General features: G+C 38.0%; 1 protein-coding gene across 5 annotated transcripts in view; it reads left to right on the top strand.

Moving 5' to 3' along the window:
* Positions 1-3,538: 3,538 nt before the first annotated feature.
* Positions 3,539-16,560, top strand: part of Oatp26f (Organic anion transporting polypeptide 26F) — a 107,350-nt gene continuing 94,328 nt past the window's right edge. For 4 of the 5 annotated variants that reach the window (XM_078182088.1, XM_078182090.1, XM_078182089.1 and 1 more), the window contains exons 1-2: positions 3,539-3,698; positions 7,676-7,727. In XM_078182088.1, coding sequence (XP_078038214.1) covers positions 7,683-7,727 — 45 coding nt within the window. In that variant the 5' untranslated portion in view covers positions 3,539-3,698; positions 7,676-7,682. The remainder of the gene's footprint in view (positions 3,699-7,675; positions 7,728-16,560) is intronic. The other variant, XM_078182083.1, reaches the window with a different exon arrangement.

Here is a 16,560-nt window from a genome sequence, read left to right as displayed (position 1 = left end):
GTTAATATTAGGACCTTGAATAAGTTCTCGCTGTTTTCTTTCCAAAATAAAAGCTTTATTTAAAATATAACGTTCAAAATCAATTAACTCAAAGTATTGCCCATTACTAGAGACCACCTTCTCCCATCTTTCTGGCAATAAAAGAGTTTCACGTCGGAAAAACAATTCATCTTTTCAGGCAATCCATGAATCGATCTATTTTTTAGATTCTTCGTAAGAACGGAAGCACTGCTCAGTCAGGTCATGTGCCATCGATCGGAATATGTGATAATCGGAAGGAGCTATGTCTGGTGAATACAGCGGGTAGGGTAGAACTTCCCATTGAAGTATTTCCAGGTAGGTTTTCATTAGTTTTGCAACATGTCGTTGAGCGTTGTCGTGTCTCTGCTCGTACCATATAGCGGTCGTTTTTCTTTTAGGGCTCGACTCAGAAAACGCCGTTTAACGTCTCTCGGCTTCAATTCATACGGCACCCAATGTATCTGCTTCTGCATCATTCCTAACCCATTTAAACGTTTTGAAACTGTTGACGCTTCTACTTGTAATATTTTTCCAAACTCTGCTAGCGTCTGACATGGGTTTTCATCAAGGAATTCTCCTAATTCTTCGTCTTTAAACTTCGTCGGTGCGCCAGAACGTCCCTTATCCTCAAGTTCAAAATCATTATTTTTGAAGTGTCGAAACCAGTCTCTGCATGTCGTATCCGATAGAGCATTGTCGCCGTAATTCTCGACAAGAATTTTGTGTCCTTCAAATTTCTTTTGAATAAAGTAGTGCAATAAATTTCCCGCAAAATCATTTTATTCGGCACAAAAGTAGACCTCTTCAGAACCAATAAACAAACACGTGGTTGACACTATAGTGAACAATCATACACTGAAATCTAAGGTGACATACAATACTTTCTTGCCGATGAGTCACCATTAGAAATTCCGTGCACAGAGGTGAAAATCTACCTGAAAATGCTTAAATGGAAGTTATACCCTACCCGCTGTATTCACCAGACATAGCTCCTTCCGATTACCACCTATTCCGATCAATGACATATGGCCTGGCTGAGCAGTGCTTCTATTTTTATGAAGAAACTAAAAAGTAGATCGATTCATGGATTGCCTCAAAAGACGAATTGTTCTTCCGACGCGAAATTCTTTTACTGCCAGAAAGATGGGAGAAAGTGGTCTCTAGTAATGGGCAATACTTTGAGTGAACTGATTTTGAACGGTATATTTTCAATAAAGCTTTTATTTTGGGAAGAAAACAGTGAGAACTTATTGAAGGTCCTAGTATCAATTTATCGTACTATTAGTGTCAGTATAAGGTATACCTTATTAAATAAATAATGTATTAAGTATTATACTTAGATGATCTAGAGCAGCGTAAAGAATCATAATCGATTGTTTCTGCCTCATTCATAACCCTCACGCTTATACAGCCTTCTTCAAGACTAGATTCTACACTCTAATCTACTTTTCCAATGGAAAAGTAAAGAAACCATTTGAAGTTATTATGTTGCAGGTTGTAGTTTCGCTTTTCGAATAAATTGTATTCAATTTCTTTTTGTGGAATGGTGTTTGTGTCTCTCGCTATTATTTTTTAATAATACTACAAGTGACGCTATTATTAATTAAGTCCGTTATAATTTTGAATTAAATCGTAAAATCAAAGTCATCAGAAGCATCAATTGTAAACAGTAACAAGGAACAAGAATCGATGAATCACAAATTATTGGAATAATATTTACGATAAAGTTATGGTAAAATATAATAAGTAATAATAAAAGAATAGAATAAAAAATTCTTTGAGAAACCGGTTTGCGTGACCTCGATCGTTACCATTGATTGCAGTTACGTCATTGGCTTTTCATTTCGATGGAAATTATAGTGCTTTGCCGAACGAAGTACAGAGCATTGTTCGATTATTTAATATTCTAGTTTAGGAAGTAGATAACATGATTAAATTAAGGAGGAACAAAAAGAAAAAAAGATATTACACACTATCTATTATTTTTCTACTCAAAATTGAAATCAGTTACAAAGAGAGGAAATATATAATTAAAGGTATTATTTATATTATTTTATCTACAAATATTAAATATACTTACAAAAAAACGCTTATGTACAAAAGTTAATAAACCTGGTACAAATGAATATTCTTAGATGTAGTGAAACTTCTTAATATAGTATCAGGATTTTAATTGTGCTAATGAAAATATTAATTTTATTGTAAACAATATATTATTTGCTTCGCTATAATATGTACTTTTAATTTAATAAGACGTATATTTGCTAATGTATCAAATTTTGCACGAATTAACGATGTATTGAAAATTTAAAGTTTCTTGACATTTGTCTGTAACTCTATTTCTACTTATTGTTTATGTAACCAATATCTTAACAATTAGAATAATTTCCTGTACATTGAAATATCTTCGTTATTTTCGTCAACGTAAAAAAATATATCACATTTATGTTTTTTTATCTCTAGGTCATTTTTTTAAGTATCGGAAATTGTCATCATTTGATCATGAGGATTCAGTGCATCACAGTGGTGTTATATAAAATAAAGGCTAAAATATATTAGAAAAAAAATAATTTTAAATGAAAAAAAATATGGATCATAATATTCCTAGCTTAGGTCTAAACAAAGTTGTTCTGATGCATTTCTTAATATCAGCAGAAATAACAAAGATATTTCAGTTTACAGGATAATATAAAGACTCTGTATATTTATTCATTTAATGAGTTAACAAAATAGTAGTTATTTCATCGAAGTAATAACTTGTACATTATGGAAGGAAAAGATCTTAAACATTTGACGCATAAAAAATCGAAAATTTTTCCGACAGTTGATTTTACAATTACGATTAACCTCTTAGGCACGACGCAGCACTATAGTAGTGGCTTTCGTGAATGTTTCGTGCTTTACTCATTTGTTTTATTAATTATTGAAGTAAACGATTAAAGTGCATGCGTGTATGTACAATACAGTAAGAAAAGAATATAAGTAATTAATACTATATATAGCTACAAGGAAAACATATACATACTATATATTAAGAAAAATGGTAATTTAGTTATGAAAAACTTTATTTGCGCAAAATCCAGCCGTGCCTAAGAGGTTAAAGACGCTTCGAATACAATTAACTAAATCGACTGCAAGAAATTCAGTTTGTCAAGGAACAATGAAAAAGAAGAATCCAGGTTGGAGTCGTCCCCGTAAGATAAGATGGCACCGTGCGAAATAGCGGAAAAACGTAACCAAATATGAAATCTTCGTTTTTTTGGACAGTGGAATAACGAATCGGCTGAACAATTAAGAACTCTCTTAGAGAAACGGGTGTTGAACGTACACTACCGAGATCCACCACTTAACGGACATCTTGGTGTCGGCTTGGTTAATTAACAGGCATCACTGGGGAAAAGAAGAGGAAATGTAACGGATGCGAATTAATTAACGAGGCAATCTGCTGATGTTGGGCGTATGCTATAATTAAGTATCCTCGCGGAAATTTTAGTCACATTTGCCTGCCGCTTTAACGAGCACCCTGAAAATTCAAGGAGCTGCAGCTATGAGGCTACGTGCGCTACAGTGTTCTTCAGCTACGACGCGCGAGTGGATCGAATCTTGCATAATGCTACCTGTGTAGATCATTGTGTTTTGATCGCTCAAGTTTCTTGAAATCTCGACAATCACCTCCGGTAAGTAGCATATTCATATTAATTAGCTTTCCATCGTTTGCATGAAAGTGGTTTAAGATTTCTTCTTCGGGGAAAGATCTTCCTGATCAGGCAGTAGTTGCAAGTTCTAGAATTTTCTATTTTCTAAAATTCTCTGTTTCATGAAACGTGATTATCTATGCAGTATCTAGTGAAGGAGCATACGTAATAGGTTGTTATGTGATTATTTTTATCTATAATAATAGATAAAATGATTATCTTACAGTGGTGAATGAAATTAAAATACATAGTAGGAGAAATATATGATTCAATGCTTTGTTTATATTAATTGTTCTTCATAAACCTTCTGGTAAAAGAAATAAATGTGCCCATAATTATGAAAGTGGTCTAAGTCATATATTTCTTGTTTCGAGATATTTAATGAATCGCATGTGGATAAATTAAAAAGTATTTTTATATTATGCGACATTTTAATTTATAATTTTATTAGTCTTGATTAATGGAAATTTATTATAGATATGAAATTTTGTGTGAATTTCATAGGAAAATGTTGTTTTTAAAGCTTGAATTGACTTAGACCATTTTCAAAATTAACTGAATGTCCTATAATTGACTTAAAGTAATAAAAAATTGTGATTTTTATTTGAGCCGTTTATTTTGAAAGTGGTGTAACAACTTTAACGAACTAATTCATAAACATTTATTAATAATTTTTAAAAACTAATCCATTTTTATCATAATTTCGAGTTTTTAAGATTTTTAAAATGTTCCTGAAAAACTGGAGGGATGTATGGTAGTAAACACATAAGATCTTTATGTTTTTCTTCCGTTACTGGTCTGGTGGTGTTGTATATGGAAGTAATTGAATATTTTCGCATATTTTTGGTCTTCCTCTTTTAGGTGAAAGATCCAAAACTTGGAATTCAGGAGCATCTAAAGAAGTTTTATAGAACATTTTATATGGTTCATTTTTCACAAATCTCATCCATTGTATTTGCAGCCAAGAGACAGATTTGCCCGCGGTATTTTTTCCTCTTCTTGTTGTTGACTCTTCTAGTGATTTCCTTAAAATAAAATCCGGCTGCGACATTCGTTCTATCGGAAATGTATTTCTTCTTCTACACTTTTCTATCAGTTCATAATAGTGCTCAGGGTTGTATATGTAATTTGCTTTTTTATTTTCATTTCTGACAAAGAGGGCCACGCGCCATTTTCAAGTTATGTTTATATAATTTCTTTAAATTTTTGACTTACACCACTATCATAATTAACACTAAATGAATTCCGTATAATGTTGAAAGTACAACCACCATCTAATGGTTCATTTTTGACGATATCGTAAAAATTACATTGAATAAATTTAGTTTAAAATAATATGGTGTAGAATAACTGATAAACTCATTTTTTTTAAATTATGATTTAGACTACTTTCATAATTATGGGCACAAATAAAAGTCAAAATAAATCATTCTGTGCTAAGTAAAGTCTTTGGACACATCTCTAGGCTAAATAAATAATTATCTACCAAATTGTAATTTTAGATTTAAAGCTAGATTAACAAATAGATAATAGTTCTGAATGTCCTTAACGGAAGATAATTGCAATGAAGAGTATGAAGGAGAAAATCAAAGTCAAAATAAATAATTATATATGAAATTAATTCTAATAAAATTGACATAACCAAGCTAGAGTAATCACACAGTAGTGCCAATTTCGTTAAAATTATTAGAAACAAAAGCACGATCGGAGATGATTGACATCGTGAAACAATCGCCGGGTAAAGCAAAGTCAACAAATATTCACGAAGTCAGTTTGAACTATCTGTCACGTCTGCTTAATCGTAAAACCGTCTTGCGGCAAGGATAACGCACGGCATGTGAAGATAAATATAATGTCCCGTTGGCAAAGCTGCTGCAGCCCGAATGGTGTTAGCTGTTCGCGATAAAGCACGTATGCGAATTTCCCTATCCCACGGGTTAAAATTCCTGAACGGCGATTGACAATTGTGGATAATTTTGTGAAGCGATAGGTTTAATAACAACACAGCTAATTCATTGACAATAGCTTATTTGTGGCTCGTCCGGAGAGGCTTTGTTTCTGCGAGACTCATTCGAATTTTAGTCCATAGTTATTTCGAAACGAAGATAATGCTACCGTTTTAATTAAGCATCGTCTTTGAAATGGGAAAGTTGTTTACACAGTCTAAACATTTTCTGCTGTACAATTTCGTTCTTGTTATTACACTTTTTGTTGTTAGTCTCACTTCTGCAGATTAAAATAAAAATAATTAATAATTATAAAAATAGCATATGAGGTTCATGTTGTCTCCTGTATTATAGTTAAATTGTCCAACCTAACATTTCTGATCACCCAAAAAGCAAGCTTTCAATTGATAAAATCTTATTAAAATAAGTGAAAACAAATAATTGGTACATATTTGAAACATTATGAATATGATGACATTTCGGACACTATGATAGACACATGATGTTAAAAATATATTTGAATATCTTGAAATGTAGCTAATTAGTAGATAAGATATTTTAACTGAGCACGACAGTATTGATATCAAGTCTTTTTTGTAATACTTTTGTGTGCACGTATTATATGATTTTAAGGTGTAAATTTACATTTAAATATTTGAGGAAACTGAACGTGAGATTGTAATTTAAATTGTAGATGCGTTGATTAACTTTTAAGGTAATAGGTGGATACGAACTTTACGATAACAATTAAACAACGGAACGTTATACTGTGTTTGACACCGACTTCTATAAAAAATGTCTGTTTATTTTTCATCATACCATGCAGCATAGAGTGAATATCCAGAAAAAGAGCTCACGACCCGGAAAACTGACATTACGATTGCACAAGTGCGTCTATGAACGCGGAATGTCCAATTAAAGTTGAGTCAAAATTATAGCCTTCAGTCAGAAAACGTAACTCTCGGTTGCTCGTTCACCGTTTGACACGCACAATTGCAACCTGCATCCATTGTATCCACCGCAATGAACATTCGAACATGTCAACGAAAGTGAAAGTTTCCTTTGTATTACCCTGTTCTGTAATTTCATTATCGGCGAGCATAATTGTGTCTTCAATATCACTGTTACGAAAGAGTCGTTATTATGACAAATTAATTGTTCAACAAAATTTATATAAATTTTGGAGTCTATGTATGTTCATGATTTTGTAACTGGATGATTGATATTGAGATATGTTTATATGACACTTTTTAAATTTATCTAGGTTGCAAAAAAAATTGCAGAAGACTCTTCAATTTCGAATTTTGAATGTAAACAATTCACAGGATTATCGGTGGTATGTACATCTGTTTCTTTTGTTACAACAAAAATGTTTGTTCATCATATAGAGTGTTTTATCGTGACAAAAATGAAATAAAAAGTTTTGAACCTGTTCTTTGAAATTTTCGCTTTCGGAGAACGAAAAGCTTGCACTTTCATCTGAATACGGTTTGTCTGAAGACATTCCACAACGTCGCGCATACTAATTTAATCGGAACATCTATTATCTTGTTAGTATGATTGTTATATCAACTCTATTACGGTTCGTTCGCACTTGACGATAATCTTAGGGCTTGAAGAATGCATTGAATTCACTATGGTGTGATACAGATGTGACAATTTTGTATAGCAGATTTGAGAATAAGTCAATGAAAAACGAGAGACACATCAAATGGTTCGAGCAATAATATAAGCTATTTAAAAAACAGTATTCTCTTTTTCTTTATTTTAGTCTCCTTTTTTCAATTTCTTTTTAAATTTATACGTTATAGTTGTATTATAAATTAAGTGACAATCAAGTAAGCGCATTGATAGCAAACAAATAATAGCATAAAAGCATGAAAAATTGTAATCGTTATGAATCAGTTTACGTGAACGATTACAAAAGAGACTAAAATTATTGCATTCGCCTAATAATTATAAATTCTTATTGAAATCTTAAAATTGCAGTCATATATGCTGTTTATTTTTCAGTAGAACGATGGCTGGCATTGATAACTCTGCTTATGACACAGCCGAATATCCTGTAAGTACCTACATAAACTAATTTTTTTACTATAACTGAATCAATAAATATTAAGTAAGTAACGTTTTAAAAGATTTAATTATTTCTACAATGGTATTTATTGTTAGTATTATTATATTAAAATATTTACTGCTTATGGAACAAAATTGCTAATATTTCTAACATAATATATGTGAATAGTATTGACTGTCAATAATTATCTCTGAACTGCATTAATTATGGATACTTTAAATATTTGACAAATGCACGATACTAAAGCTTCTGAAGCTAAGTTCCTCGTTTGTATGAGAGAATGAATGTATCATCGATTCTAGTGCTGCAATTGTACAAGTTTAAACTGCTCCGAGGAGTCAAAATCAGGGTAATTGAATTTCAATCAACTGAGACAATATCATGGAAGCAATTTAAACGTTTGAATCAGTTGGTCCTCGTTCACTCAACCCCTTGTCCCATTCGACAAAATCTTCGATTGTTTCTCGATATATCAAACAATGAAGACACTCCGGGCGAACAGAGACTACATTTAATTTAAGTGAAACGTTCAACAGTCTTACGCTCAATGATATTTGAAATATGTCTAATCGACACGTAACAAAACTATGAATTTAAATAAGAGCAGCCTGTCATGCAAATATTTATGAACTTCACAAAATGGTTGATTATTCTGTTCTATAGTTATTGATATGGCAAACGTACATATTTTATGCTATTTATTTATGACTTTATGACTTTATTATTATACATATTTATGACTTATTTGGTCAGGAAATGTTTCATGAAGCTATTTCTATATTTTAAAAATGTTTGAAATGACTAATAATTTTTATGTACCGCATCGAATTATATTCTTAAGATTGTACACATTATCTTTTCATTTAAAAATGTTAAGTAACGAATAAATTAAATTTATTTCCTAAATATAAATAATTAATATACAGTATAATTACAGGGTGTTTCAATTAAGTTGAACATCTAAGTTTTTTCTGTTATTACGATAAGTATGAGAAAATGACAAAGTGGTATTTAAATGGTTTTGATGCGTAAATTTTACAAAATTTCAATGATTTTTTTCAAGGTCATCGAGATTTTTTGCACGTTAACGTTCATTTTTTATAGTGCAATGTTATTATTTGCATCGTGACGAGACTATCGACATCACATAAAGGATGCAATTTAAGCATTCTATTATTGTATATCAAAATGCGTTGATATAGGAGGTTAGTGTCTCGAGCACTTGTAATAAAATAAGGTAAATTACACCGTTTCTGTATTCTTTAAACTCTAACTCATGTTCGAATTGTCAAGATCATCTCAAGGTTATGATATTATAGTTTATTGAACTCGTCTTGATGCAATTGGCAACATCGTACTATAAGAAATAAACTAAAAATGTTGATACTAAAATAAATAAAGTTGATCTGCAAAGAATGTCGATGTTACCTTTCATCCTGTATAAATATAGTAATAATAGAATTACATGCTTAAGATGAACAGAGTTGGCAAAAATTTCGCATACACTTTAGAACGAGAACAATCGATGTCTCGGTTCAGGAGATTAACGTAAAATAGAGTAACAGCAGTCTTAAGAATCATGCTTCTTAGACTTTTAGACCAACTTAAACGGAGCCGCGTACAGATTGTTGCAGAGTAAGGCTCTGAAAGGAAAGATAAAACACTCTAAGATATTGCTGTTGTTTATTCTTACGGGATAGTATGAAAGAACGCGGACATCGCTTTGTTGGTAAAACTCCCAGCTTATCAGTTGAGAGATTAAAATGAACCTCGAGCTTAAGAATGGAAAAAGGATAAAGAAAACGTGCGACGAGTTCTTCGGAGGCAAGCAGGCACGTAAGCAGTCTTTTAAACTTTCCAACTTCGAAACTTTCCCGAAATTATGTCCGAGAATTATTCGGCGTTTTATCTCCACCTATCGGCATTGCTTCACATTTTACGGGCAGCATAATTTTCATTTAAACGCTATTGTATGCATCAGATCGTTGCATAATTTTTGAATACTGCACGAAAATATTTATTTAACGCCGAATCTTCGGAGAAATAAGTAACTGGTATGCGTTGCCTAATAAAAATTACAAGATTGGATTTATTTAAAGTTTCCACGAATTGTAGTGAAAAATTGTAATTGACAATGTGTGCTTTGTTGAAGAATTTGATTCAACAAGTCACAGCCACAGATTTACCAAGAATTAACATTAAACTGAAAATTTACTAAAAATTACTAATATGTGTTGCTTTATAAAATCGATAAGACTGAATTTATTTTTACTTTCCCCCATTTTTATTATAACATATCCTGCAATCAACAATTATGTTAAATAATTTTTTATGAAAATGTCTTTGTAATCTAAACAATATTATGGAAAAATTATAAGACCTGTTCAATTTCATCGGTTCAAGTGTATTTTTACGGTAAACGCTATGGCTGAAGGAATAGTAAGCAAAAAACTGAACAATATTTTTATGATATAATTAAGTATAGCGAAAAAAAATATAAATTATATTTAGAGCTTTGTAACGAATTATGAGAAACAGGTTAATATGTTTGTTCTGTCCTACAACGGAACTTTGCCTTGCAGTTATTACTTTATTTCTTTTCAAATTCGGGTTTTGTCAATTCATACGGTTATTACTTTAGTGTCCTTTTTATATCGCGTAATTACATTAAGAAATCTCATTTGCGCTAAATCGCTTTATTAATATAGCCGATCATAAAGCGATTTCTTCCAAATTAGTTTTCCAGTTTATGGTAGGGTCGCCAGATGGGCCGTGCGGGCCACTCGCTCGGGCTTCGTCCGGTGCTACGTCACTCACTTGGGTTTTCCCGGTCTACGTCACCGCGAGGCCCGGGCCCTCTGACTTCCCTCTCCATCTCACCTGTAGCCAATCCGCGTCTGAGCGTTCATTCCGAAAAGGCATAAAAAGGACAGAAAACTTGCAATCTCAGGCATTACATTTTTCGCAATTACATTTTCCAACACTCTTCAGTATTTCGATCATCGCTTACATAACGTCAGTTCATCTCACTACATAATACCGAAACATAATCAGTAAACCCGTGTATTAGAGTGACTTGTTTTTGTTAGAATATATTGTTTATTTCATGTTTAAAAGTGTGTCACATTCTTTACCTCAACCAGCTCTACTACCTTAAGTGGTCATAGGGCATCGCGACTAACGTTGTCTTGTAGAATCGAGGCCTTACAACCCTCGTAGACCGGTCAGTGGTCTCAGTGTAATTAAACATAATTCTGCTTGCTTTTTATAATATGTAGAATTTATTTCAGTAAATGGAGTATTTTATGTCTATACCGTACAATGATCTATTAACGAGTTATATCAATTATTTCCAATGTTTTAGCTGGGAAGTTTTTTGTAGCTAGATCTTTGCCTCAAATCTATTCTTAACCTCGCTATACCCGCGTCAAATAGAGTACCATATATATAACACGGTGTGTCGGTCTGACAGACCAATGCGCGGGTATAGGAAGGTTAACTAGCTGACTAAAAAAGCTATAAAAATCCTGGCGACTATTTCGTATTGGACAAAAGTAGCTTCGGGCGAAAGTCATGGTGATGTCTTGAGCCATGTTTGTTCTGGACGCGGCCATCTTGAATACTGCGAGCAACAAATGAAGATTCGTTTCGTTTAATCCTTGCGAATTATTTAAAGAACTAAGACGTTTACTCGTCGAGAATTAAATTGAATCACGATAAATATTCGGTTCTAGAAAATATCTAATTCTTAATTTAATATTAATCCATTTGGCAATAAAAGTTTACAATTATTGCACATATTATTACTATTACTTTTTTTGGTAGTAAAAAAACGGGGAATCTGCCTAACAGATCGACAGCCGGGGCTGTCACAACTGCCATGACAGTCGCAGGTAATCTGCTGGATTGATGGGTTGACAATGGAGTTAACACAGGTGGAATCGGATTAGTAATATCCACCTTCAGTCTATCCACATTACGTCGCTCATCCGAGGCGTTTTCATGCTCTTGTGGAACCAGGTTATACTCTTTTGTAGGGGTTAGTCCAATAAGTGGTTGATTTTTCTTTCAGTCGCCTTTTACGAGACGTAGGGAATACATTGGGTCTATTCTTACCCCTGAACCCACAAGACCGTGACGAAGAAGACGAAACCACGTAACAAGAAAGTTAGCCGGAGGCTTTACTGTTGAGGTCACCGGAGGACAAAACGTACGCTGACGTGTTAGGGCCAATTCGTAAAAAAATTAGACCCGAGGAATGCGGAGTTGAAGTCCGGGAGGTACGACATCAAGTGTTAGAGCTTGGCACTAGAAGCCGCTTGGAAATCAGAGACTTGAATGAGTGCACCACAAAGGAAGAAATCGTGATAGCACTGATCAACGGGACCTGATAGGTTATTCTAGATCGTTGGAGGTAAACCTCTTCCGGCCAAACAAGGGACTCGACAAAAGCGTCCTCTGTTTTAAGTGCGGTGCTTCAGAGCACAAGGCGATGCCCTACAAAGCCAGTCTGCAGTGCTTCCTCTGTGCACAAGCACATATAGACGTGGGGTGCGTATGCTTCAGGTAGAGCGCCATGGATTCGGAAGTAACCATGTATGGGTGAGTAGCAACAATGAAACCTAAGTCAGTTACTACTTCATGCCAAACGAGCCCATCGGCGACTTTCAGGACAAGCTGGACGGCCTGGAGGTCTTCCTCCGTGATAGATGTGAAAAAAACGTCATGGTGGGCGGCGACTTCAACACCAAGACCCCGGAGTGGGGGATGAGACATCCGGATTTCAGAGACATGAACATGGACATGGTTTCGCGGCGAAACCTGATCGTCCTGAATATCGATCAAGTGACGACCCTTCAGAGATCGGAATAAGGGAAGATGCTCATCGACGTCATATATTCATAAGTGGAGGCTGGAGGGAACCCCTTTGCGAACAGTTCCGATAGAGAGAGCACGTCGCCTAGTCAGCATGGACGTGATCCTGAGCGCCTGCAACGAGACAGTCCTGAAGAAGAGGCTGGCAGACCATAGACGTCCTCTGTGTACTGGTGGACCAGTGAAATTGCGGAACTAAGAGAGAAGTGCCTCAGAGCGAGATGGTACACAAAGAGCCCGTAGGAACTGCGACGACTTGTCACAGAAGACTGTAGACTACAAGTCGGCTAAAAAAGACCTACGGCGGGCGATAAGAGCTAGCCAGCACTTATGCTGGAAATGACTGGCGGAAAGCATTTACAAAGATTCTGATGATTGGGATATAGGATTGTCACCCGCAAACTCGGTGCCATACCAACAATGGGCCCAGCATCGTCCAAATTCTATTTCCAGATCACCCCGCAAGACTTGAGTGAAGACACGGACCGGCCAATCTCAACATACCACCGTTCACGGACGAGGAGCACTTCAACGCCTTGGGAACCTGCGGAATCGAAAAGCACCAGAATCCGACGGACTTGCGGTGGAGCTGCTTAAAGCCGTGGCAAGGAGTTACTTTCATCTTATACTTGACATGCACAATTCATGTTTGGAGGCGGGAGTGTTTGATCCACAGTGGAAGATAACAAGGCGCTAATCAGAAAGGGCAAGACACCACCGTTGCACCTTCTTCCTATAGGCCCCTATGCATGCTCGATACACCTGGGATGGTGTTGGAGAAGCTTTTGAAGCTTCGCTTGTTTGTTGGCAACTGTCCGAGCCGCTGGCGACCTGTCCGAGAGGTAGTATGGCTTCCGGAGAGGACGATTCACCATCGACACCATCCAACGTGTGGTGGAAGCAGCCAGGTCCATCGCGAGAGGCAAACATTTCTCACTTCCCATTCGCCTCATGACAACTCTCGACGTGAGAAACGTGTTCAACTCGCTAAACTGGAAGGACGCTTATGAGACACTGGAGCGTGACCCTGAGATCCCAGAATACATCCACCGTATACTGGACGACTACCTGTAGGACCGCTCACTGGTCTATCAGACGAGGACGGGCCGAGAAGGCGGGCACTTTCGGCAGGAGCGGCGCAGGGATCCATACTAGGATTAAATCTCTGTTAGAGAACGTTTTCCTCGTCGACTATGCGGATGACGTGACGTCCGTGATGGTGGCACGAGACACAAATAGTCTCTAAATGTGTCTCAACTAGGTGATGCGGCAGGTTAGCTTTTGGATGGAGCAGCACGGGTTCGAGCAACGTTGGGAATTCGATCCCCGAGGAAGGTGGACAGCCCGGCTGATAATGAATTTAATTAAGTGGACGAAGAGAGGACACGATGAGATAGATTTTTACTTCATCCAGTTTTTGATAGGACACGGCCTATTCTGGATTTATCTGCACAAGCGAAGGAGAGTCACAGCACCGGACTGTGTCATCTGCACGGCGCCAGTCGATGATACCTACCATACTTCTTTTGCATGCGGGACGTGGAGGAGTCAGAAAGAAGAACTCGAGCAAGCATGCGGATCGGTCACGCTTGATAATATTGTTGACGTGATGCTGCATAGCCGAAAGGAGAGGGTCAAGGTCGCAATGTTTATTCAAAGGATCCTTCGTCAAAAAAGGCGATTGAGGACTCTAGGAATCCGATTTAAACGAAAGAATCCAGCCCAATCATTCGGTTGATGCGGATGTAGCGCCCAGTCGTGCGAACAAGAGAAAGTCTCTTCTTTGTGCAAACAACGAACGTAATTTACGACTCTCGTTCGACGAAGCTATTTTTGAGTCGACATTTTTCAGATCTTTGCAACGCATGTTTATTAGAGTCTTTTCCGAAGGTCCTCAATAGCAAACAGAGACTGTCGTAAATTAAGGGATTATCTGAAGGGCACTTGGGCCGGACGCGCATCGACTTTCGTGCACGTGGGTCCGGCGCGGGTGGCCTGAAGAAAAGTCCCACGTTCGCACGGTAAAACGCATCCCCTCCGGTCACATCGCCGTTCCGAAAAAAAGCACGCCAAGGGCGTAAGGAGTAGGCGATGATACGGAAAAACGAACAGCACTGATTGGAAAATACCCAGCGCGCGGGTTAGCCAATCAGAGTTGTTTCGGAATTTTACCAGGGCAAGCGCGAAGTTATAGTTTTTAAGAAAGACTTGGTTACGACGCGTCCTAAGATTAACGTCGTGAAAGAACATTCTCCGTGAGGACAATACCGAGTCAGTAAGTCAGCGGAGAAATATTGTATCTTTGTATATATATTAGTAAAAGCAAGTAACTTCACATCGCGTACGATTAATTCACCTATCTACCCACACGGATATAAAGGCCCAGCCTGTTATGTGATGAACGGATCAAGCCTGGTGTCCTTATGAGGAGGTGGATTTTTAGTAGTTATTAGGAGTCCCACACACGGGGGCAAAGACTCTAAATGCATAAAGATCTTCCCCACCTCAAAAAAAGAAAAGAATTATTATCATTATTATTATTATTATTATTACAATTTTTGGAATATCGTCAATGTTCCAGTGGATAGATTGACATAATCTCTTTTTTAACGTTGGGGAAATCTGCTAGCCAGACTCCTCCGTGGTGTAGGGAGCCTCAGCAACTCTAGGAGATCGCTACTGTGGCTACTCCCTCGCCTAGCCAGCCATTCAGCATTCATCAATAAAATACTTCGCCCCAATAAATAGGCACAACAGGACATCACTTGCTCGCAGAAGGAGACTACCGCCTCCCACTTCCTCTAGCTGGTTAACATTACCCCAACTACTACTGACAACGGCAAGTTGTGCCCTATTTCATATTTCAGGACTCAGCGTAGCACTGATAAAGCGCGGGAACACCTTCAGCGTGTGCTGCGCCGGGTCCCCCTCCTCGCCGCAAAAGGTGACAAACTGTCGTCACCTCCCTCCCGATGCGACACAGGTAAACACCGAAACAGCCGTGCTCGGTGAATATCTGCGTCGCCTGGTAGGTGAGCTAACCAAACCGCTTGTGCCACTACCTATCAAGGTGCGTCAGGTAGCACCGGCAACGCCTACGCCAGCGTGGGAGCGAAGCTCCCCACGCCAAATGGCCCATGCGAGTTGTCGGTCTCGGAGCTCGAACTTTCCAACCGCCTCTGGCTCTGGCGGTACCCCCAGAGACCGTTTCTCAGAGCTCAAGGGGTAAATCACCCACTAGAGAAAGCACCGCCAAGATCGACAAGGTGCAGTAGCCTCTCACGAGGTGGATGGCCATCCGCCTCTGGAGCCAACGCAACACTTGTTTAGTGCGTCGGCGGGCCATTGCGGCCAGTGCCCAGTGTCGGAATGTGACTCGAAGCTCCAGCGGCTGTCGAGGGTGAGACCGAGGTACTTCATCTGGTGTCCGACCCCAATGCTAGCTCAATTCTCCCGGATCCACGACCTTGGAAGTTTCTGGGATCGAGGCCGTAAAAATCACATGGCTTCGGTCTTCTCTGGGGCTATCCTCAGCCCCAGGTCGTGGATTCCCGCGACAACGACTGTCACCGTGGTATTAGCCCGGCGGATGGTCCTCTCAGGGACCGTCCCGACTCTGACCACCAACGTATTGTCTGCATACCAAACGAGGGTGACTCCGTCGGGTAGAGAGGCCTCTACGACCATATTGTAACCGAGATTCCACAGGAGGGCGCCCCAAAAAGGACCTCTGCGGAACCCCTCCCTAATGGCGGACCTGGGCAGGTTGTTGAAGGCATTGACAATGTGGGTGGCCAGTTGGCGGCTGCCGAGTGGTTGCGGTGCGGGGCGTGGCCTCTCTGCACCGCGGAGGAGTAGGGGAGAGTTATTATGACCCCCTCCCCCGGGACGCGGCCGGCCGTCACTGGCTAGACGGCCGGCCCTGGCGAGGGAGAGCCACGGTCGT

Source organism: Augochlora pura, chromosome 6, assembly GCF_028453695.1.
Source record: "Augochlora pura isolate Apur16 chromosome 6, APUR_v2.2.1, whole genome shotgun sequence".
Classification (NCBI taxonomy): Eukaryota; Metazoa; Arthropoda; class Insecta; order Hymenoptera; family Halictidae; genus Augochlora; species Augochlora pura.
Note: the sequence above shows the minus strand (reverse complement) of the source record. Positions and strands in the feature narration are given on the sequence as shown.